At 44.1% G+C, this 22,360-nt stretch overlaps 1 protein-coding gene across 28 annotated transcripts in view; it reads right to left on the bottom strand.

Moving 5' to 3' along the window:
* Nucleotides 1–1,924: 1,924 nt before the first annotated feature.
* The window catches only part of EIF4G3 (eukaryotic translation initiation factor 4 gamma 3), a 261,317-nt gene continuing 240,881 nt past the window's right edge, over nt 1,925–22,360 (bottom strand). For 17 of the 28 annotated variants that reach the window (XM_060200852.1, XM_060200850.1, XM_060200846.1 and 14 more), the window contains 8 exons: nt 21,705–21,830; nt 19,976–20,057; nt 16,043–16,141; nt 12,581–12,721; nt 9,816–9,897; nt 7,378–7,515; nt 7,055–7,201; nt 1,925–2,866 (listed from right to left, as the gene is read on the bottom strand). In XM_060200852.1, the coding sequence (XP_060056835.1) occupies nt 2,685–2,866; nt 7,055–7,201; nt 7,378–7,515; nt 9,816–9,897; nt 12,581–12,721; nt 16,043–16,141; nt 19,976–20,057; nt 21,705–21,830 (997 nt within the window). In that variant the 3' untranslated portion in view covers nt 1,925–2,684. Of the gene's footprint in view, nt 2,867–7,054; nt 7,202–7,377; nt 7,516–9,815; nt 9,898–12,580; nt 12,722–16,042; nt 16,142–19,975; nt 20,058–21,704; nt 21,831–22,360 lie in introns of those variants that run through there. The other 11 variants (XM_060200842.1, XM_060200841.1, XM_060200838.1 and 8 more) reach the window with 7 other exon arrangements.

Consider the following 22,360-nt stretch of genomic DNA (forward strand, 5'->3'; position numbering starts at 1 on the left):
TCAGTGTTGACCATGTCACCTACTTCTTTTTTTTTTTTTTCAAAAGATTTTATTTATTACATTTATTCATAAGAAATGACTGAAGAGAAAGAACCAGAAATCACTCTGGTATATGTGCTGCTGGGGACTGAACTTGGGACCTCATGCTTGAGAGTCCAATGACTGCGCCACCTCCCACAACAGTCACCTACTTTTCAAAGCTCAAACCAACCAAGTCCTGCAATCTAGGAAAAGACTGAGAGCTGAGAAGTATGACACTGTTGTTCTGCTGCTATTAGCAACAGCCGGCTTCCCCATTCTGCTCATGCTCTGCCATCAGAGAACCCTTCTAATACTATCTAACAATATTTTGTGTGTAAAGCAGTAAGACAAGCAAGGCGAATTTGCCGTCTTTTCATCGTATCTTTTTTCATTTCTTGTCTTCTGCTGCTGGAATTTCAGACCTGTATGGTTCCCTAGCACATGGTGGACACTTTTCAGACGGAGAGTCCGAGAGAGGAGGAGATGCACCACAGCACAGTTCTGCCACTTGTGAAGCTCCCCTTCATTCTCTGCAGCAGCCAGAGGCTCAAATCCGGGTTCTTGTGCACGGTCACGTGTGTTCTCTACCAGGGCTGCTGCCTAGCCCCACACTTCTTACTATAAGTGAGGTTTCAAACATGATTTCTGCTTATAATACAAATGCTTGCTTACATCGGGAGTTTTTACAACCGTGGAATTTTTTCCTAAAGCTTTTTTTTCCCCCCTCCACTTCTTACACTGTTCCACACCTAAAGAAATGATGAAGGCCATCAGGTCGCTTCTTCCAAAGGAGGGATTCGAGGGGTCGTCTGCAACACATCCCACCTCAGCTCTTCAGGGCCCAGCTCTTAAGACAGATGCTGTCACGTGCCCACGTGAAGCCTTTCAGGACCTGGTTCTTCCGTGACAGCCTTCAGGAACAGCTTTCCACCACTGCAGGACGGGCTATGTGGCTTCAGAGTGGGGTTCTGTACTGTGTTCAACTACACACCGAAGAGAACTGTTTACTGCTGTGGGAAGCTCTGCTCTTGTGCTTCACAGGGCTTGTCAAGTCTCTTGATGTGGGTATTTCTTCAGAGAGAGAGGCAGAAGCAGAAGTCTGCTTTAGCTTCCCAGACAGGATATACAAAGACTGTTTGTTTGGGAGCAGCCTGACTTTCTTTGGAAATACATTTTGTGGGGTGAGGGCCTACAAACAATCAAAACGGAAAACCATCTATAGAGATTGTGACTTCATAAAAGAAGAAAGAAACAACACCAATAAACACAGCACTCCACTCTCTGTGGGAGAAGCCGCTTGGGTCAGTTACTCTGACACTCGGCAGAATGGAGGGAAGCTGCTGTTGGGAACAATGAGGCTTTCCATGCGTGCTACTGCTTTGGGTTCAAACCCCAAGCCCACATTTTAGAAAGTGTGATTCAGCTTTAGTTTATGCCGCTCTTTAGAAGACTCTGGGTTTGAGTCACGATGGCAACCGATGACTCGCAAGGCAGTGGCAGTGCAGAGTCTCAGAGTGAGTTGCGGCCCGAGTCTGGATCATGCTGGGGACACTTGGTCATGTGAGAAGGTGCTTTGGGTTCCCGCTGCCCTGAGCACATTTCTAGCTGCTGCTGGGAGGAGGTTTGCCTTGGACATCCAGCCAAGCACAGGTGGCCTCTTCCAGAGTGGTCTGCTTTCCCCAGCTACAGACACACATGCGTGCACACAAGCGCACACACACACTCACACAAGCACTCGTGCCTGCTCTGAGTCGGCCCGGATCAGATCGTCAATAGTCAGCAGCGTTCAGAGAGGCTCACATGCACGTGCGGCAGCTGTCGAAAGGAGAAGTCGCTTTACTTTCTTTTAAACTTGCAATGTTTCTTTATTTTGTTTTTATATTTTGAAAGTGAAAAGAAATAGTATTGAGTCAATTTCTTTTTTTATTTTTCAATATTTGTTCTATGTATTTACAAGCCTTAAAGTTGCTCTAAAGATTTCAAAAGTAGTAAGAGTACTTTTCCCAGGGTGGCACTTATTTTTTTAAAACAATTTTTGGAGTTCTGTGGTCCACAGAATTTCCCTCTATTTCAAGGTTATGTAATTTTTTTTATTACTATTGCGATTTTATTTCCTAAAGCAAGCTGAGAGGCAGGCAGAAAGATCTGACACCCCTCCCCCATCTCTCTTCCCTTGCTCACCCCAAACTTTCTTAAATCTGGACTAACGACTATGCTTTAAAACAAACGTGAGATGCACCTGAAGGGGAGGGAAATTTATTTCTCTGCTCTTCTATTATCCGACTTGTTTACAGAAACTGCAAATTAAACAATTACAGTGGCATTTGCAGTCCTTCAAATAAATTAAAAGTTCTCAACTTTTTTTTTTCTTTTTTGCTAAACAGATGCTTTTTTTTTTTTTTTAAAGTATGAGTCCTTGTTTAAAAAGAAAAGATTAAAACAAAATATTTTCTATAAATAATACATGTGTTTTGGTTTGAGTGCTCGCGCCCTCGGGTTTGAAGCTGACTTTTTCCTCCATGATCACCTTTGCTCTTGCTCTCCCACTCGTGGGACCGAGCGGTTTCTGCAAGAATTGGCCTTGCTGCACTGTGATTGGCGAAGACGTGAAACTTTAAAAAAAATACTTAAATTGTTTCGTTTCGTTTTGTGTATTTGAAGGCCTAGTTATCCTCGGACTCCTCTTCTGCCTCCCGCAACCACGTGAAGAAAGCCGAGACGGACTTGAGAGCCACGCCCTTCCCGAGCTGCTCTGCAGGGTCCTTGCTGCTCTCCCACTTGTAGAAGGCGTCCTCAGAGATGACCTCCTCGTCATACAGGCAGTCGAAGAACATGCGGAGCAGATCTGCAGGGGCAGAACCGAGTGTCAGTTTGGGGGACACGACACAGCACCCAGGGCAATGCGCCAGACGCCACAGCCTCCCAGAGAAAGGCGACTTGCAACGTGCTGACTGCAGCCTGCTGCACCACAAGCCGGCAGGCTGTGTGACATGAAGTGCTGACACGCCAGAAACGTGTGTGTGGGGGGACGGCAGACATGGAACCCCAAGCCTTCCGCCTGCTCATCGCCTATTTTATCCATCTATTAATACAGAAGGAGAGGGAGGTGAGCTGAACTCAGGAAGAGTGACCACAACACACGGAAATCAGACGATCAGGCTGTGGGCCTCAACTGTAATGCTTGTCATTTAGTTATCAAGAAGACTACGGGGGGAAAGATGAGGAAAGCATACTGAAGGATTTATTATTCCACATGAGGTAGTGTGATAAGGAAGAGAGGTTAAAGACAGAGAGGGGCAGCGCACCAGCCCGGCACACGCACTGTCAGGGTCTGCCTGGGAGCCGTGGGCATGCGGGTGCTGCGCCCACTAGCTCAGCTACTGGGCTGCTGGAAACGCCAGGTGCATTTTTGCTATAAAAAGACGCCATGACTTTGCAAGCCTCTGTATTTCCCCAAGCCTCTAAGTACCTTGTTTTGTTACCACACAGCACTGCCCGACTCTGGCTGCTGGTGCTGCTCGGGATTGAATACGGGGGCCTCTAAGCCTCGGATGAAAGTAATTTTGCATAACCATTATTCTATCTATTCACCCTCTATTTTTTAAAAAAACAATTCTTTTTTTGCAAATGTACCCCTTTTCTCCTATGGTCTTGGCAGTATTTCCATTTTATAAATAAAAATTATATAATAAAATATAATGCTTCCAAAATCACACACACACACACACACACACACACACACACACACACGCCACTGTCTCTACCTCTGCTTTCCTATCTATCTCTCCCCAATTCTCTATGCAATATGCAATAAACCTTTAATTTTATTTCAGTGAGAGCAAGAGAGAGAAACTGCAGGGCACTCCTCAGGGCTGACTCAGGACGGCCCAAGAGACTGAGTGTGAGAGAAGCAATGCTGCAGGTGTCTCTCTTTCTCCCTCTCTCCTCTCCATTTCTCCCTCTCCTATCGGGCAGAATGAAAAGGAAAATGAAAAAAACAAATTGGACACTGGGATGGGTGGATTTGTAGTGCTGGCACCAAGGCCCAACAATAAAACTGATGGCAATAAAAAAATTAATTAAAAGTAGAAAGAAAGGAAAAAATTCACTATGGAGTCATGAAATTTCTAATTGCCACCTCACTGATCACTACTGATGGAGAAAGGCAGTAGAGTGAATGATCTTTAGTAAGTATTACGTTTAAAATGAATCATGACAACTTTTCCTTTAGATTTATGTATTTATTTTTTTAAATTAAAAATATTTATTCTCTTTTTGTTTTTTATTGTTGTAGTTATTGATGTCGTCGTTGTTGGATAGGACAGAGAGAAATGGAGAGAGGAGGGGAAGACAGAGAGGGGGAGAGAAAGACAGACACCTTCAGACCTGTTTCACTGCCTGTGAAGCGACTCCCCTGTAGGTAGGGAGCCAGGGGCTTGAACTGGGATCCTCACACAGGTCCTTGTGCTTTGCGCCACGTGTACTTAACCCGCTGCGCTACCACCTGACTCCCTTAGATTTATTTTTGCTATAAGCTTAATATTGCAATGGTTTTATTCTCTAAATCTTAAGTTTTTTGAGAAGTAGAAGCAAGTGACTGGGATTTGTTGACAGTGAATCTAGAACCAGGCATCCCCAGAAACGCTGGGCTGGTCACTGTGGGAGATATTTCGCTTTCCTTTGCCTCCAGGGTTATCGCTGGGGCTTGGTGCCTGCACTATGAATCCATAGTTCCTGGAGTGCCGTTTTTCCCTATTTTTTTGTTGCCCTTGTTGTTGTCATTGTTATTGCTGTTGTTGGTGTTGGACAGGACAGAGAGAAATCAAGAGAGGAGGGCAATGGTGTATTGCACAGAGGACCTAGTGGGGGCTGTATTGTTATGTGGAAAAGTGAGAAATGTTATGCATGTACAAACTACTGTATTCACTGTCAAATGTAAAACATTAATCCCCCAATAAAGGGGAAAAAAAAGAGAGAGGAGGGGAAGACAGAGAGGGGAAAAATGACCACCCCCCCCGGTAGGCAGCCAGTGGCTCAAACTGGGATCCTTACTCCATGCGCTAAATCCTCTGTGCTACTGCCCAGCCCTCGACACGTTACTTTTGACTAAGCATAGAGCATCCATTTTTTAAAAGTTCTTTAAAAATTTTTTTTCTCGCAAAGCAGAAATTGACTGAGTTTGGAGTATGGCACCAAAGTAAGAAAGCAGAAGTATACTAGAGTTTGCAGTGAGTACCTCCCTAATACTTCCTCTCCACTTTTCCAAGCTTTGGGTCCATGATTGCTCAACAATTTGTTTGGCTTTGTATGTTAACTCTCTTTTTAGTCACCAGGTTCCAGGTGTCATCAGGATGCCGGCCAGACTTCCCTGGATTGAAGACACCACCAATGTGTCCTGGAGCTCAGCTTCCCCAGAGACCCATCCTACTAGGGAAAGAGAGAGGCAGACTGGGAGTATGGACCGACCAGTCAACGCCCATGTTCAGCGAGGAAGCAATTACAGAAGCCAGACCTTCTACCTTCTGCAACCCTCAATGACCCTGGGTCCATGCTCCCAGAGGGATAGAGAATGGGAAAGCTATCGGGGGAGGGGGTGGGATATGGAGATTGGGTGGTGGGAATTGTGTGGAGTTGTACCCCTCCTACCCTATGGTTTTGTTAATTAATCCTTTCTTAAATAAAAAAAAAAAAAATTTTTCTTTTGTTGCCTTTGTTGTTTTATCATTGTTGTGATGATTATTGTTGTTACTGATGTCATTGTTGGATAGGACAGAGAGAAATGGAGAGAGGAGGGGAAGACAGAAGGGGAGAGAAAGACAGACACCTGCAGTCCTGCTTCACCACCTGTGAGACGACTCCCCTGCAGGTGGGGAGCCGGGGGCTCGAACTGGGATCCTTACACCAGTCTCTATGCTTGGCACCATGTGCACTTAACCCGCTGTGCCCGAACCCCAAGCATCCATCCATTGTTTTTCTGACTTTAGCATCTCCTTTGAAAAAATGAGTGTTTCTTTCTTTTAATTTTTTAAATATATTTATTTTTCTTCCCTTTTGTTGCCCTTGTTTTTTAGTGTTGCTGTTGTTATTGTTGTTGTTACTGATATCGTCATTGTTGGATGGGACAGAGAGAAATGGAGAGAGGAGGGGGAGACAGAGAGGGAGAGAGAAAGACAGACACCTGCAGACCTGCTTCACCACCTGTGAAGCAACCGCCCTGCAGGTGGGGAGCCGGGGGCTGGAACTGAGATCCTCACGCCAGTCCTTGTGCTTTACGCCATGTGTGCTTAACCCGCTGCGCTACCACACGACTCCCTTTATTTCAGTCTTTTCCTTTACATCTCAGAGATAGGAAAATTCTCATCATAAGGAAATGACAATGAACTACTTCACTGATATCGTTAAAACAGCCATGTAGTGTGCAGTTTCACTATTTCAACTGAATTTCCAAGATCTCATAAACTTCAGGCCGGGGATGTTCAGACTACTTCAGGAATGAACCACAGGCCTTAACTGGAAACCAGCAGAAAATATCTTAATGTCTTTGTTGGCTCTCCACAGACTCTGGCAGACTGTCATCTCCTACCTTACTAACGCGTGAGTTTGTCTATCTGTGACAGACATGGTGTGAGAGACCACTGAAGCTTCCCCACGGTAAGCTAGCTTGCTGGCGCAAAGCCTGTGTTTAAAATTCAGTTCCATAATCAGGGCAGTCACATTCAAATGATCTCTGACCTAAGTGGTTCATGGCTCCTCATCTGCACCTAGCAGATGTATTTCCGTCATTGCAGAAAAAAATTGTTAGGCAACTCTATCATAGAATGAGGTGAAATGTCTCATATTGAGGAATTTTCTTATCATTTTCTCATTAAAGTCAAGTAAATTAGCAGTTCAGATTAAAGTTGTTAGTCATCTGAATATGTTATTAGTTACTTTATTCCCCAGAGTTCCATTGTGAAATGAACTCAAGTTCTGGTCTGCAGAAATCTCAGTGGTACACTGGTTGGTTACTGTAACCAGAGGGAAGGGAACTTACTGGCAGGTTGGTCCAATCTAACTACTGACGCTTGTAGTGCATAAAGTGCTTGCAGCTCCTTCTCTGTATCTGAGTCCAGGTACTTGAGTAAGATCGGCACGCGCTGCTTGATCACAGCAGTGTCCACTCTGAAGGTAGAGCAGTCAGCTAGAGGTGGCAGAAACACTAAGCATTACATTTCAGGAGGTAACGCACAAGTCGGTCTCAATGTCTGTCTTTGCTGAGGCTCAGTGCCTACGTGATTCGACTGCAGTGGGGGACAACCCTCTGCTTGGGAAGCCCTCCCCATGCAGCTTTCTCACGGTGGCTGGGAGCACAGTCACCTGGGTGCAGGATGAAGTGTGCGTGGTCAGTGAGGCAATCTTCCAGCACCCTCACTGCAGTTTTTGGAATCAACATGTGAACGTAAGGGATAAAGAAGCAAGTGGTTCCATGGGAAGTATTTCCAAGTCCAGAATGTTCTGGAAATTGAAATCAGCTCACACTGAGTTTTTTCCCTTTCTTTTATTTTTTAATCTTTAATTTATTACTGGATGGAGACAAAGAGAAATTGAGAGAGGAGGGGGAGATAGACAAGATAAGACACCTGCAGCCCTGCTTCACCACTCATGAGGCTTTCCCCCAGCAGGTGGGGACCAGGGCTTGAGCCTGGGTCCTTGATGGGTCTTTGTGCCTGGTGTGCTTAACTGGGGGCACTACCACCCAACCCTCAGCTGTCTCTTTTTCAATGTGTGTGAGACAGAGAGAGAATTCAATGTCTCCACCACAAACTGTATTCCTGAGTCTTATGCAATTTTTGATTTTTTTTAAAAGGAGGCAGGGAGGAGAAAAAAGGAGGGAGAGAGAGAGCACAAGTCTGCCACGTGTGGAGTTACACTCATCTTGCTCTTGGCTGCTCTCATGCAGTGCTGGAAACTAAGCCCAGAGCCTCACCCACGGAACTGTGGGGTTCCACCGAGCCAGCACCCAGGATGGAGGATGAATACGTTCTGAATACTTGGTTTCCTTAAGAATATCACTTCCAATTGTTTAGTTTAAATCATGAAATACTGAGAGTGGCTTTGACATTCTAAGCTACGAAAAAATTTAAAAAGAAAATCTTTTTAGAAGGCTAAAAGAGTCAAACTGTGCCCAGGAGGTTGCACAGTGCACAAAGTGTTGAGCTCATGAAGATGAGGTTCTGAGTGCCACAGTGATGCTCTGGTTCTCTCTCCCTTGTGCTCTCTCTCTCTTTCTCTCAAACAAATATCTGAAAAGAACAGTAAGTATTGAGGAATGGCATTTTCAGTGCCAAGAAGCATACGATTATATTTCCTCTTGGAGTCAGCACTGAGACTATTTTCAGTGCCAAGAAGCATACGATTATATTTCCCCTTGGAGTTAGCTTGGGGCTTGGTGCTGGTAATATGAATCCACTGCTTCCAATGGTTCCTTCCTTCCATCTATCCTTCCTTCCTTCCTTCCTTCTCTCCCCCCCACCCCACCCCTTATTCTAGATAGGGCAGAGAGAAATTGAGAAGGGAGAGGGAGACAGAGATGGAGAGAGACAATAAAGACACCAGCAAACCAGCTTCACAGGTAGGGAGTGGGGTTTGAACCTGGGTCTTTGCACACGATAGCCAGGCACGCCATCACCCAGACCCCTATAATCTTACTTTTAAACATAGTTTTTATACTTTTCAAGTCTGATTTTAAAATGAAAGTCTCATGTTCTGTAGATGATTAAAATGATTTAAAATATTTAAATGAAGACTTTCTACTAAACTTATTTACTTCATTAAACAACACTGAAAGAAACATTAATCTATCTGGCTTCACTATTTGAGGTCAACTTTTGTCAGACAGAAATACAGCACAGCACTGGAACTTCCTCCAGGGTGTGTGTGTGTGTGTGTGTGTATGTGAGTGTGTGTGAGAGTGTGTGACTGTGTGTGTGTGTGTATGTGAGTGTGTGTTTGTGAGAGTGTGTGTGTGACTGTGTGTGTGTATGTATGTGAGTGTGTGTTTGTGAGAGTGTGTGTGTGACTGTGTGTGAGAGAGTGTGTGAGTGTGTGTGTGTGAGTTTGTGAGAGAGTGTGTGAGTGTGTGTGGTGTGTGTGAGTGTGGTGAGTGTGTGAGAGAGTGTGTGAGTGTGTGTGTGTGTGTGAGAGTGTGTGTGTGTGTGAGTGTGTGAGAGAGTGTGTGACTGTGTGTATGTGAGTATGTGTTTGTGAGAGTGTGTGTGTGACTGTGTGTGAGAGAGTGTGTGAGTGTGTGTGTGAGTGTGTGTGTGTGTGAGTGTGGTGAGTGTGTGAGTGTGTGTGTGTTTGCACATTCATGACAAAGCAGGTGCACTGTCCAGGTGAGCATTTATGCTGGCCCTTTAAATTCTAATTATGCATTTTTAAAATGAAGGAAATCTTTGAACAACCTGAGTCGTTGGATTCTTATTCTAGTTTGTTGCTGGAAATGGTACTTTTGCTTGAAGTCAAGTGATGTCATTAAAGGTTGGACCAGTCATAGCTGGATATATTTGGGGTTTCCACCAACCTTAGACCCATTCATCACATATCCCAGAGACAGTCAGTGAAATCATTTCATATTAAGTCCAGAGAGAGTAGGAAGCCGACTGATACCTTTTTTCATATTTGTATTCAAATAAAGTGAGTTCACTGATACTAGGTCAGAGATATTCAACCTGATCATCACAGCTGTTTTCTTTCTTTGTGGAGCTGGTCTCATGGACCGTGACTCTAGGGCTGCTGTGAGCGCGGCTACTCACCTATGATGGCCGCCTGGCAGACCGCCGTCATCAAGGCTCTGAGGAACGCTGGTGAGCTCATCTGGCTCTCGTCTAGATTAGCCTGCAGTCAGAGGGAGGGACAGTTACGCTCTCCTTCACAAGGCAGATCATCATCAGAGGGGGGGACAGGAATAGGACTAGAACCTGGGTCCTTGGTCATTGTAACATGTGCGCTCAACCAGGTGCAGCACCACCCGCACGGCCCCCATAAAAAATAATTTAAAAAAAGAGGGAGAGTGAGTCAGGCGGTAGCACAACAGGTTAAGCGCATGTGGCACAAAACAAAAGGACCGGCCTAAGGATCCCGGTTCAAGCCCCCGGCTCCCCACCTGCAGGGGAGTCGCTTCATAAGCAGTGAAGCAGGTCTGCAGGTGTCTGTCTTTCTCTCCCCCTTTCTGTCTCCCCTCCTCTCTCCATTTCTCTCTGTCCTATCCAACAACAATGATAAACAACAAGGGCAACAAAATGGGAAAAAATGGCCTCCAGGAGCAGTGGATTCATAGTGCAGGCACCGAGCCCCAGCAATAACCCTGGAGGCAAAAAAAAAAAGAAAAAAAAAAGAGGGAGAGATTTGAAAGATAGGCACCTGCTTCACTGCTTGTGAAATGTCACCCCTGCAGGTGGGGAGCCAGGGGCTCAAACCCAGATCCTTGCACAGTCCTTGTGCTTTGTACTATGTGCGCTCAGTCTGGTGCCCCTTGCCCAGCCCCCTTGGTGCTGTGCCCTCTCTGTCACCCCTTTCCTCTCAATCTCTCCCCACATAATTAACATTAGAAAGCTGGACACAGATCCTATGCTGAATTCTACAAATTGCCACTTGAATAATTTAAAAGTCTTAGAGATGGTTTGTATACTAAAAGGAATTAACAAATGAAAATGAAGTCACCCCAACCTAACATTTCCTGACTTATCTGATCAATACACAGTGGCCGAGAGGGATGTAGGCATGACTCTCTGGACATTTTCAAGTATCTGACAAGTCACCCAGTCACTGTGGAGACGGTGAAAGGCAGTGGGACTAGAGTGACAGGACATGGAGGTAGGGCGACAGCTGGTGGAGTCCACGGGAGGAGGGAGGCAGCGTCCCTGAGGGAAGGAACGCAGCTCTCTGAGGGCTGAGCCTTACCCGCCGTGTGCCACAGTCTATGTGAGAGTAGCGCCGGCATGGCAAGGAAATGCAGGGAGGGTGCAGAGTCAGAGAGACCGCAAGAAAACGTAACTCTGTGAAAGTCTACAAGGACTAGATATGTGTATGGTTTAGAAAGCGGAATCTTGAACACATGAGGTGTTAGGATGCCATTCTTTTTGGGTGGTGCTGGCAAGGAACCAAGGGGCCCACTCATGCATGGTGCCACTGCTAAGCAGCCTTCCTGGGCTGACTTTTTTTTTCTTTCCCCACTTTATGTTAGAGAGAAAGAGGTATGTGAAGAGATGCTACAGGACCACACCCCATTCATGGAGTTCTCCCTCCCTCCCAACCTGTGCGGTCCATGTTATTTCTATCATCTCCCTTCTCTTTCTTTCTCCCCCAATTTTATGTATTTTGTTAATACAGTAAAATAGAATAAAATTCCTTATTTTGTTTTTTGTGGACAGAGACAGAGAGAAATTGAGAGGGAAAGGAGGCAGAGGAAAGCAAAAGACACAACGACCAGGGGAAGAAAATGGAACAGTTCTCCACTGCTGGGCCACACTGGCAGTCACGCTGGGGGTTTACAGGGAGAACAGCACTTCTGGGGGCCGGGCCGTGGCACACCTGCTTAAAGCGCACATAGTACAAGGCACAAGGACCCGTGCGAGGACCTGGGTTCGAGCTACTGGCTCCCCACTTGCAGGAGGAACATTTCAGGAGCAATGAAGCAGGTCTGCGTATGTCTATCTCTCCCTATCTCCCCTCCCATCTCAATTCCTCTGTCCTGTCAAATTAAAGAAACAAAGTAAGGGGAAAAAATGGCCACCTGGAACAGTGGATTTGTAGTGCCAGTACTCAGTGATAATCCTGGAGGCAAAAAAAAGGAAAGGAAAAAGGCAGCTCTCTCAGCCACTACATCACTGGGCAACATTGCACCAGGAGTCATGCTCAGTTCACAGGGTGAAGACCAGACTAGCCCTCCACAGACTCTTTTATCTCGACTCTGGGATTCCAAGGAAATTCAGCACAATTAACATGAGCACCAGCTCCTCTAAACAGATGCATCTCCAGACTCCACAGAAGGAAATAACATGGCGACATTTTCCGAAAGGAGTGCTTCTTTCTGACTTTAAAAAAACTGAATGTGGGAGTCAGGCGGTAGCGCAGCGGGTTAAGCGCAGGTGGCACAAAGCGCAAGGACTGGCGTAAGAATCCCGGTTCGAGCCCCCGGCTCCCCACCTGCAGGGGAGTTGCTTCACAGGCGGTGAAGCAGGTCTGCAGGTGTCTGTCTTTCCCTCCGCCTCTCTGTTTTCCCCTCCTCTCTCCATTTCTCTCTGTCCTATCCAACGAAAGCAACAACAATAACAATAATAATAACCACAACAATGATAAAACAACAAGGGCAACAAAAGGGGAAAAAATGGTCTCCAGAAGCAGTAGATTTATGGTGTAGGCAGCAAGACCTGGCAATAACCCCGGAGGTGAGAAAACAACAACTGTGATCTAATAAAAACTTCACTAGAGCTTAGAGCTCGCTCCCATGATGTGAGAGGTCACGCCTGTGACTGCTGTCTGTGAGCAGGACTCTCTTGTAAGGTGACACATCTTATACCTCTACCCAGTCAAAGATCTGCTCATCACTGGCTTTCTCTTCAGCAATGAGCTTTTGCAGACGCTTGTATATCTCCTCCGCAGAGAGTTCTTTTCTCAAAAGTGCTTCTGAGGAAGAGTCAGATTCTATAAAGTCCAATTTCTGAAACACAAAGTGTCATAAAGAAACACAGATATACATTTCCGGGAAGAAAATCAAGTCATGGGCTATACTAGTTCACAAGTTAGGAAGATGTCAGCAGAAGCCACCTTACATTTGCAGAGTGTAGCTTGTTCTCCTAGCTGTGTCCCCACTATTTCGTACTGTGGAGCTCTGATTTTTCTTAGACAGCAGCACACAGTATCAGGGAGGGGGTTCCAAGGGTGGAGCAAGCGTGAGACTCTGGGTTCTGTCCCTGGCAGCACATGGGCGCCAAGGATAAGAATAGGTAGAATGCCAAGGGTGACAGTGACTCTTGGTAAACTTGGACTTCTCTGGCTCTTACACACAAGATAAAAATTTACAATCCACAGTAGCAGCAGAGAAGTACACGTATGGGACTTTGGATCTGATCTCTGGCAGAGCATGTGAACAGACCACAAAAGCAAGCAAAGAAAGCCCCCTGAGTGGCTTCTTGACGCCACTGACTTGTGTAAGTCTCAGCCTGCCTCTTATCTCCGCAGAGTCCTAAGACAAGGCAGTACTACAGCAAGGGCACAATTTAACTTTTGATTTGAACTTTATGGTTTAATATCAAACTTCCATAGTTTTGGTTTTGTTCAGTCTGTCAAATAGCTGCTGAACATTCTGAATCTAAGTGTAAGAAATAATATAATTGTTCAACTCTTAGCTAGGTAAACAAAAACATAAAAATAATTATTAATAGTAATTAGGAAGGGTGTACAATATACAGGTATGCATCATTTTACGTTCCACTATGCAGAATCCATAAAGATCCAACTACTGAACATAGTCAACACAGCTTTCGCTTTCTTTCTGCCACCACGATCATAGCAGGGGCTTGGCGGCTCCACAGCTCCACTCTGTCCAGCTTCTCTATGATGAAAGACGGAGAGAGGTGGGGGTGGGGAGAGGGACAGGGACAGGGAGGGAGAGAGAGGGAGAGGGACAGAGACGGGGAGAGGGAGAGGGTGAGGGAGAGGGGCCAGGTGGTGGCACACCTGGTTATGAGCACACATGCTACAATGATGCTCAAGGACCCAGGTTCAAGCCCTTGGTCCCCACCTGCAAGGGGAAAGTTTTGTGAGTGGTGGAGCAGTCCTGCAAGCGTCTCTCTCTTCCTACCCTCTTGATTTCTGACTGTTTCTAGCCAATGAAGATAATATATTTTTTTTTGTTTTTAAAGAGAGAGGGAGAAAAGACACAGCTTATGAAACATCCCACTTACAGGTGGGAACTGGGGGGCCTGAACCAGGTTTGTTTGTTGCTGCTCTGGGCAACCTTTTTCAGAGCTGGCCAGAGACAGAGACATGGCAGCAGTGAAGCTCTAGCACGACAAACCAGGCATCCGGCACCCGCAGCTGAGCTGTCCTGCCAGCCCCATTCTACTTAAGATAGAACAACATCTCTGAGAAAAGATTTCGTATTGCTTTTATCACTTTGGTAGCATTTCCTAATAATGCTTTCCTAGGTAATTCTAGAACTGTGACTCACCATCACAATTTTCTCATTCCAGTTGAACAATCCCCTACCCTTACACCTCAACACAACATACAAGCATAAGGGGACGGTCGTCACAAATTCTGCTAAGAACATGCTAGTTGGGGCTGGTAGGTGACACACTTGGCAGAGAGCACGCTGCTCAGAGTGCCACGAGCCACCACGTGGCGATGCCTACAGCACGGAGGCTGCGGCAGACTCTCCCCCCACCCCGTCACTCATGGTGATGCATGCACCCTACCCTCAGTTTAGAAAGATACTGTTTGTCTGGAGACTCTCAGAAGGCTAGAAATGGATCTGCCCTATGACCCTGCAATTCCTCTCCTGGGGATATATCCTAAGGAACCCAACACACCCATCCAAAAAGATCTGTATACACATATGTTCTTAGCAGCACAATTTGTAATAGCCAAAGCCTGGAAGCAACCCAGGTATCCAACAACAGATGAGTGGCTGAGCAAGTTGTGGTCTAGATACACAATGGAATACTACTCAGCTGTAAAAAATGGTGACTTCACCGTTTTCAGCTGATCTTGGATGGACCTTGAAAATTTCATGTTAAGTGAGATAAGTCAGAAACAGAAGGATGAATATGGGATGATCTCACTCTCAGGCAGAAGTTGAAAAACAAGATCAGAAGAGCAAAAAAAGTAGAACCTGAACTGGAAATGGGGTATTGCACCAAAGTAAAAGACTCTGGGGTGGGTGGGTGGGGAGAATTCAGGTCCAAAAAGGATGACAGAGGACCTAGTGGGGGTTGTATTGTTATATGGAAAACTGGGAAATGTTATGCATGTACAAACTATTGTATCTACTGTTGAATATAAAGTATTAATTCCCCAATAAAGAAATTAAAAAATTATAAAAAAAGAAAGATACTATTTAGCCAGATATGAAATCTGTGGTTGATAATTTTTAAATTTCAGCGTATCTTCCTATCCCAGTGTTTCTGACAACAATGGTATCTATTTTATTGAGAGTTTTTAAATTTCAAGGTATTCTCCACTTGGTACTTTCACTTTTTTCCACCCCCCAATAGTTTTATTATAATATCGTATGATTTTCTTTTGAGGTTATCCTGTTTAGAGAACAGAAGACACAATGGAACAGTTCTGGCATCCATGAAGTTTCCATGTGGAATGGAGGTTTGGTGGGTAGTAAAGTGCAAGCCCTACCAGGTAAAGGGGCTCATCTCCTGCCCTGTGGACTTCTGTATCTCGTTTCCAAGTCAATAAGGAGCTAAGAAAAAGGTTTTTTTTTTAATTGTTTTTAAAAGATTTTATTTATTTATGAGAAAGATAGGAGGAGAGAGAAAGAGGACTCAGGCATCACACTGGCACTTGTGCTGCTAGGGATCGAACTCGGAACTTCATGCTTGAGAGTCCAAAGCTTTAACGCTGCGCCACCTCCCGGACCACCTAAGCAAAGGTTTTGATGGAGAGATTGCGTCTCCTTTCATTGCTTTGTCTGATACAACAAACCTGCACCCTATAAGGTAGTTGTCTCTACTATTCCACAGAAACAATTTCTGGCTATTACCTGCTTTTGGACCGAGAACACTAAAGAGTTATAGCCTTTGCATTATGACCCATTTTATTAACTTTGGTTGTAGTTAAGTCCAAGTCTTTATGATGTACTTTGTTTTTATCTATTAACTAAGGAGCACATAGCTGAAGTGGTTTGAAAGCACAGAATTAAAGTGGCGTCATGATCATGACTTATGACTTGTTTTTAATTTAATTACCTTCATTTATGTAACAGGTCAGCTACTGAAAAAAAGTCACAATTCTTGTTCACACTCACATGTTCCAAAAGAAAATTATGTACATCTTCTCCTTCAGGTAAAAAGTCCTTCCAGCTGAGGTCAGCTTCCCGCCATAAAGACCCCACCTTCTTATGGCTCTAAAAAAAAAAAAAAAAGGTAAATTTAAGCATTTATTTCTATTTTGGAAGATGAGAAAAACAAACTTACTTCAAGGCTTAGCACCTGGGGGCAAGCCTGTTCCTGCCTGCAGACAGGAAACTTCAGAAGTGGTAGGGCAGAGCTGTGAGCATCTCTCCTCCTCTCCCACTCTCTGTATTTCTGTCTCTTATCTTCTATCAAAAACAAAACAAAACGAAACAAACAAACAAAAACGATAGAGAAACAAGGCCACCTGGCATGCTGTAAGTCTGCAGGCTGCAAACCTCAATGATAACCTTGGTGGCAAAAGAAGGGAAATCAAGATCTCAGGGAGGCAGGTCAGTGGGTAGACCTGCTCCCCAGGTCCTGGATTCACAAACATAAACTAGAGTGAAAAATCAACACATTTCATTGCTAGTGTCAAATTAATTTTTCCGGCCTCCTGGCTTTCAAACTAGTAATTCTTTTTTTTTAAATTTCTTTATTGGGAAATTAATGTTTTACATTTGACAATAAATACAATAGTTTGTACGTGCATAACATTTCTCAGTTTTCCACATAGCAATACAACCTGTCACCCTTCTGGGACCTGTATTCTCCTCCCCCACCCTCCACCCCAGAGTCTTTGACTTGGGTGCGATACGCCAACTCCAGTTCAGGTTCTACTTGTGTTTTCTCTTCTGATCTTGTTTTTCAACTTCTGCCTGAGAGTGAGACCATCCCGTATTCGTCCTTCTGTCAAACTAGCAATTCTGAATGTGTCTAGAATGCAACGGTGAGTGGCTGGAGTCTAGCTTGCTGGCTACCTTCCTTCTCTCTGTCTCTCCGGGAGTCTTGTGCCTACATGATTTTATCACTTCTATCAGGTTTGTTTTTTTTAAACTCTCCTTTTCCCAGATGAGTGTGTGAGAGACAGAGAGAAGCAACCACACTTCCGCTAGGTGTTGGAGGCTCAAGCTCGGGTTTCCACACATGCCAAAGGTAAGCTCTCTTAAGTGATCAATTTCCTAGGCTCCCTGTACCCCTGAAGTACAGTTCTTTAAAGTTCAAAGTTGTATTTCCCCAGTAATTATAGTTCAATGATATGTATTTATTTATTTCCACTAGCGTTACCACTGGGGCATAGTGCCTGCACCATGAATCCACTGCTATGGTCATTTTCCTCTTTTATTATCATTTTCCCCCTTTGTATTTTATTTGATAGAACAGAGAGAAATTGAGAAAGAGAAAGACAGACACATCTGCTTTACCACTTGGGGAGTGGGGGTTGACAATAATTTATATTAATTAATTAATTAATTTGCCTCCAGGGTTATTATTGGGGCTTGGTGCCTGCACTAAGAATGGCTCCTGGAGGCCATTCCCCCATTTTTGTTGACCTTGTTAATCTTGTTGTTGTTATTATTGCTATTGTAGTCACTGTTGCCATTGTTGCTGGCTAAGACAGAGAGAAATAGAGAGAGGAAGGGAAGACAGAGAGGGGGAGGGAAAGATAGACACCTGCTGACCTGCTTCACCGCTTGTGAAGCGACCCCCTGCAGGTGAGGATCTGGGGGCTCGAACCAGGATCCTTATGCTGGTCCTTGCGACAATAATTTATTTTTAACTTTCTAACTACCTATTGGTATTTGGAACTTGTGAGTATAATCACCTAAAATAATACAATGCATGGATCTGATAACTCCAATAGTCTATTTTTCTAGCTAGCACTACAGGCACCTGCTGTGAAAGCCCCAGCCAGCTCCACTGGGAAGCCCTCTCTTATGGAGCTGAGTGGAGATGAGCAGTTTGCTGCTGACTGGGAGACTGACTAAGGCAACTACTGCCCCTGAGCCAGCTCCACTGGGAAGCCCTCTCTCTCTGTTTTTAAATTTACTTATAAAATAAAAAATATCGACAAGACCGTATAATAATAAGGGCACAATTCGACACAATTCCCACTACCAGAGTTCCATATCCCTTCGCCTCCCTTGAAAGTGGAAAGCCTTCTCTTATGAAGCTCTGCAGTATGCTGCCAAGACAGAGAGTGACTAAGGAAGTTACTGTCCCCGAACCAGAAACTGAAAGCATCTCAAACTGAAAGCAGGTTGAGCTCAAAAACAGAGAAGCTCAGTTGACCAAAGTCACAGTGATAAAGGGAAAGGTCGCACTTCAGGATGCACCTGCCATCTGAAAATACACAGTAATCATTGCACAGGATCAGGCACAGCTGATAACATTGGAGGGCTGAGATAATTTAAATCCTGGCTGTGTGACTCCAGAGTTTGCCCGTTTAATTTTAGTTAGGAGAAGTGAGCGTCTGCTTTCTGTTTCTACAAATAAAATTTATTACTTGTTTGAATTGTATTATTTATCTATTTTGCCAGAGCTCTGCTCATCTCTAGCTTATAATAGTGCTGGGGACTGAAATTCAGATCTACAAACTGGAGTTTAATGAAAACATCAGTGCCAACAAGGAAAGAACATGAACCAGTAACTGGCCAACTGGAATTAGAGAGCCTACCAGCAAATAGCCATTACACAACGCAGCACAGAAGGAATACTACAGAACCAGAGGAGAGTGAGATGCTGAAGTGTTTGAAATCAGTGTCTTCAGATCAAATCTACCAACTCGCTATTCTGGCTCTGAGTTGAGTAAGTTAGAAATATCTCCAGGATTTTCATCCATGATGCTGTTTTGTCTTGACATTTCAGGTCGTGTATACCACCTCTGATATCATGTCCCCTTCGAAAACCTTTTATACTTCTAGTATACAACTCACATACTATTTTGAAACTGTTGGTTTAACTTATCTGTTTTCTTCTAAAAAGTCTCCAATTCTTTGGAAGTGTATACCTGTAGACAGTAATTCTAACATAGAAGTTTGCAGTAGTAATTGAATTAGAATAAACTTAATTTTTTTTCCCCCTCCAGGCTTATTGCTGGGCTCGGTGCCTGCACCATGAATCCACCGCTCCTAGAGGCCACTTTTTCCCCCTTTTGTTGCCCTTGTTGTTGTAGCCTCGTTGTGGTTATTATTATTGCCATTGTTGATGTTGTTCGTTGTTGGATAGGACAGAGAGAAATGGAGAGAGGAGGGGAAGACAGAGAGGGGGAGAGAAAGATAGACACCTGCAGATCTGCTTCACCGCCTGTGAAGCGACTCCCCTGCAGGTGGGGAGCTGGGGGCTCGAACCGGGATCCTTAAGCCGGTCCTTGCGCTTTGCGCCACATGCGCTTAATCCACTGTGCCACCGCCCGACCCCCAATAAACTTAATTTTTAAGATGGAAATTCTCAGTTGTGAAGAATCACTAACACTTATAATCAGACTATCTAGTCTGTGATTCAGAGATTACAGAATCAATAGTTTTCTGAATCCTTTCTTTCTCTGAAAGCAGTTTCTTAAAAGTTGAAATTTACCAATAGCTATATTGTTTCAGGAGAAGATAAAAAATTCCTAGGCATAAATAAATTAAAAAAAAAAACACAACTTGAGATTCATTATCCTCATACCAAATCTTGCGAAAATGAGATATTCTTTTCCAAGTTACTACTGAGTTGTCAGGAAAGTTACAACATGTTTTTGCCAGGAACAACGTCGAGAAGTACATCACAACTTTTCTTAGCAACCTAAGAGTAAGCTAAAAGAGGATACATCTCTAGAAGAAATGAAGTTGAAACAGAGACCTTATCCCTTCTTTAATAATAAAAGGAAATAACACCTTATCCCTTCTTTAATAATAAAAGGAAATAACAGTTCACAGTGATACTTTCTATTCACAAATAACTGGAGATCAAAATCATTGTCCTTCCTAACATGCTGTTGACTTTGCACTCAGTTCAACACTCACCATTTGTTTGCATAGAAGGTGCAATATTTCAGAAAGCAAGACCCCAGCTCTTCCAACAGGAAGTAAAGGTTTGCTAAATTCTCTGTAAAAGATAGGAGCAGTGATTAAGGACTTCTGAACAAGCTCACTGTTGCAGAATAAGCAGACAGTGTGTGACCCCAGACAGGAGTTATGCAGTCAAAACAGTACAAGGAAGGTCACAGTTCTAGGACAGTAGCTTAGAGAGCTTACGCTTCTTGGAGAAGCTAGAAAGACACTCCGAGTTTCTGGGTTTGGTCTTCAACTGTTTTAGTGATAGAAGACCAGTCTCAGGGCGGGTGGTGGTACACCAGGTAGACTGCACATATTACAGTGTGCAAGGACTGGGGTTCAAGCTCCCAGTCACATGCAGGAGGGAAATTTCAGTGGTGCTAAAACAGGGCTGCAGATGTCTCCCCACTCTCTATCTTCTCTGTTCCCTCTCAATTTCTCTCAGTCTCTATCAAAAATAAATAAATAAATAAATACATTATTATTTTTAATATTTATTTATTCCCTTTTATTGCCCTTGTTTTATTGTTGTAGTTATTGTTGTCGTCATTGTTGGATAGGACAGAGAGAAATGGAGAGAGGAGGGAAGACAGAGAGGGGGAGAGAAAGACAGACACATGCAGACCTGCTTCACTGCCTGTGAAGCAACTCCCCTACAAGTGGAGAGCCGGGTGCTCGAACCGGGATCCTTATGCCGGTCCGTGCACTTTGTGCCATGTGAGCTTAACCCGCTGCGCCCGACTCCCAATAAATATTTTAAAAGGCCAGTCTCGATAATGTTCATGTAAATGCCACTTCAAGCTGAAAAGGCAGAAAGCATGGTACTGGGGAATAAGAAGCTAATTATGGTGTGCTGTGAGCAGTGCCCTAGTGACGCCAGTTACTAAGTGTTTTTAGAACATGAATGAAACAGGGAGGGAGAAGTATTTTCAGTCTCAGTCACTATTTGACAATGTGTGTTTTCCATTGGATAATTTATATTCGATCTACTGAATCAAATTAAAATATAACAAAGCCAAATAGTTTTAGTTTTTATTTAGGATTCCAATAATCTCTAACATGTCAGGTTATCCCTTTGGGAATGTCAAAGAAAATGGACTCAATGATAGGCATACCTTAACTACAGGAAGTTTTTTCGTAGTTGAGTGTTTGCAAGAAGCATTTGAGAAATGTCTTTCGACACAATGTAGCAACTGTTTCCTATTACTATTCAAATTCAGAAATGTCTGAGCTCCCAGTGCAAAGACTGCAGCTTGGCAAGCCACACATCATGTGGGGATATATGAACAACCAGAGGCATAACACTGCTTCAGCAACAACTACCTTCAAGTTATAAGCTGCCAAAGCCAGAACAGTAATCACTGTTCATCTCCGCAAAGCACAAGGCTACTATATCCCCGTCACTTCTCCAGTGTGTATCTACTGGCTTGTGGGAAAACTCAAGACACATTTTTGCACAGAAAAAATACCTCATGACTTTCCAACAACCCAAGAGCATAGGTAGCATTTCCCAGAACCACTATGCTGTCTCCCCAGTCTAAATGTAACACTTTCAGACTGAAATCCGAAGTATTAAAGACTTGCAGGCTATATTCACCAGTCTCCAAAGGCAACAAGAGAACATTAGGCTCAAGAGGCAAGTGGCCTGTTTGCTATGAGTTCAGCTGGACAAACACCCAAATATGCATGCACCACTTACATAAGAAGCTCTCTCATGGAGATGCCGCCTTCTTTTAACATGGGGGCCACCAGTTCAGCAAGGTACAACCAGATATGGGGAATATCAATAGCCATATCGTCTGCTGATTCCAGTGTTTCTGCAAAACTGAAAGAAAAAGAACCATTAAAAAGTCAGACACAAAGGTAATTCAAAAGAGAAGAAAAAATAAACCCAAGAATCAGTCAGTCAACTGGTGTCTACTAAGCGCTTTTTTTGTTAGGGATGATTTTAAGCATACAGCAGCTGCTGGACAAGTGTTGTGTGGGAAGGCAGAGAATAATATGCACCTGCAGGCAGGGAGATTACTCTGGAGACTATGAAGCCAAGTACCAGGATGTTAATACAAAGGTCAGATATCACCTCTGTATGGAGGGGACACCTGAGAGGCTTGGAAGTGAAGTCAATGTAACAACACTACATACAGTCCACTACACTTGATAATTAGCATGTCCTCTGAGTCCTATCAGAAGCACAGAATAAAAGTTTAAATGAAATAAAGAGCAGACAGGAAAAAATAACCCTTGTTCTTGAGGAGCTTACAATGGGGAAAAGCGGTAAGAGCCTGAGTGTTAATGACAACATCACCATGACATTCACAAGCTCTTGTAGCACTAGACAAAAGCTTATGGACCCAG

Source organism: Erinaceus europaeus, chromosome 11 (assembly GCF_950295315.1).
Source record: "Erinaceus europaeus chromosome 11, mEriEur2.1, whole genome shotgun sequence".
NCBI lineage: Eukaryota > Metazoa > Chordata > Mammalia > Eulipotyphla > Erinaceidae > Erinaceus > Erinaceus europaeus.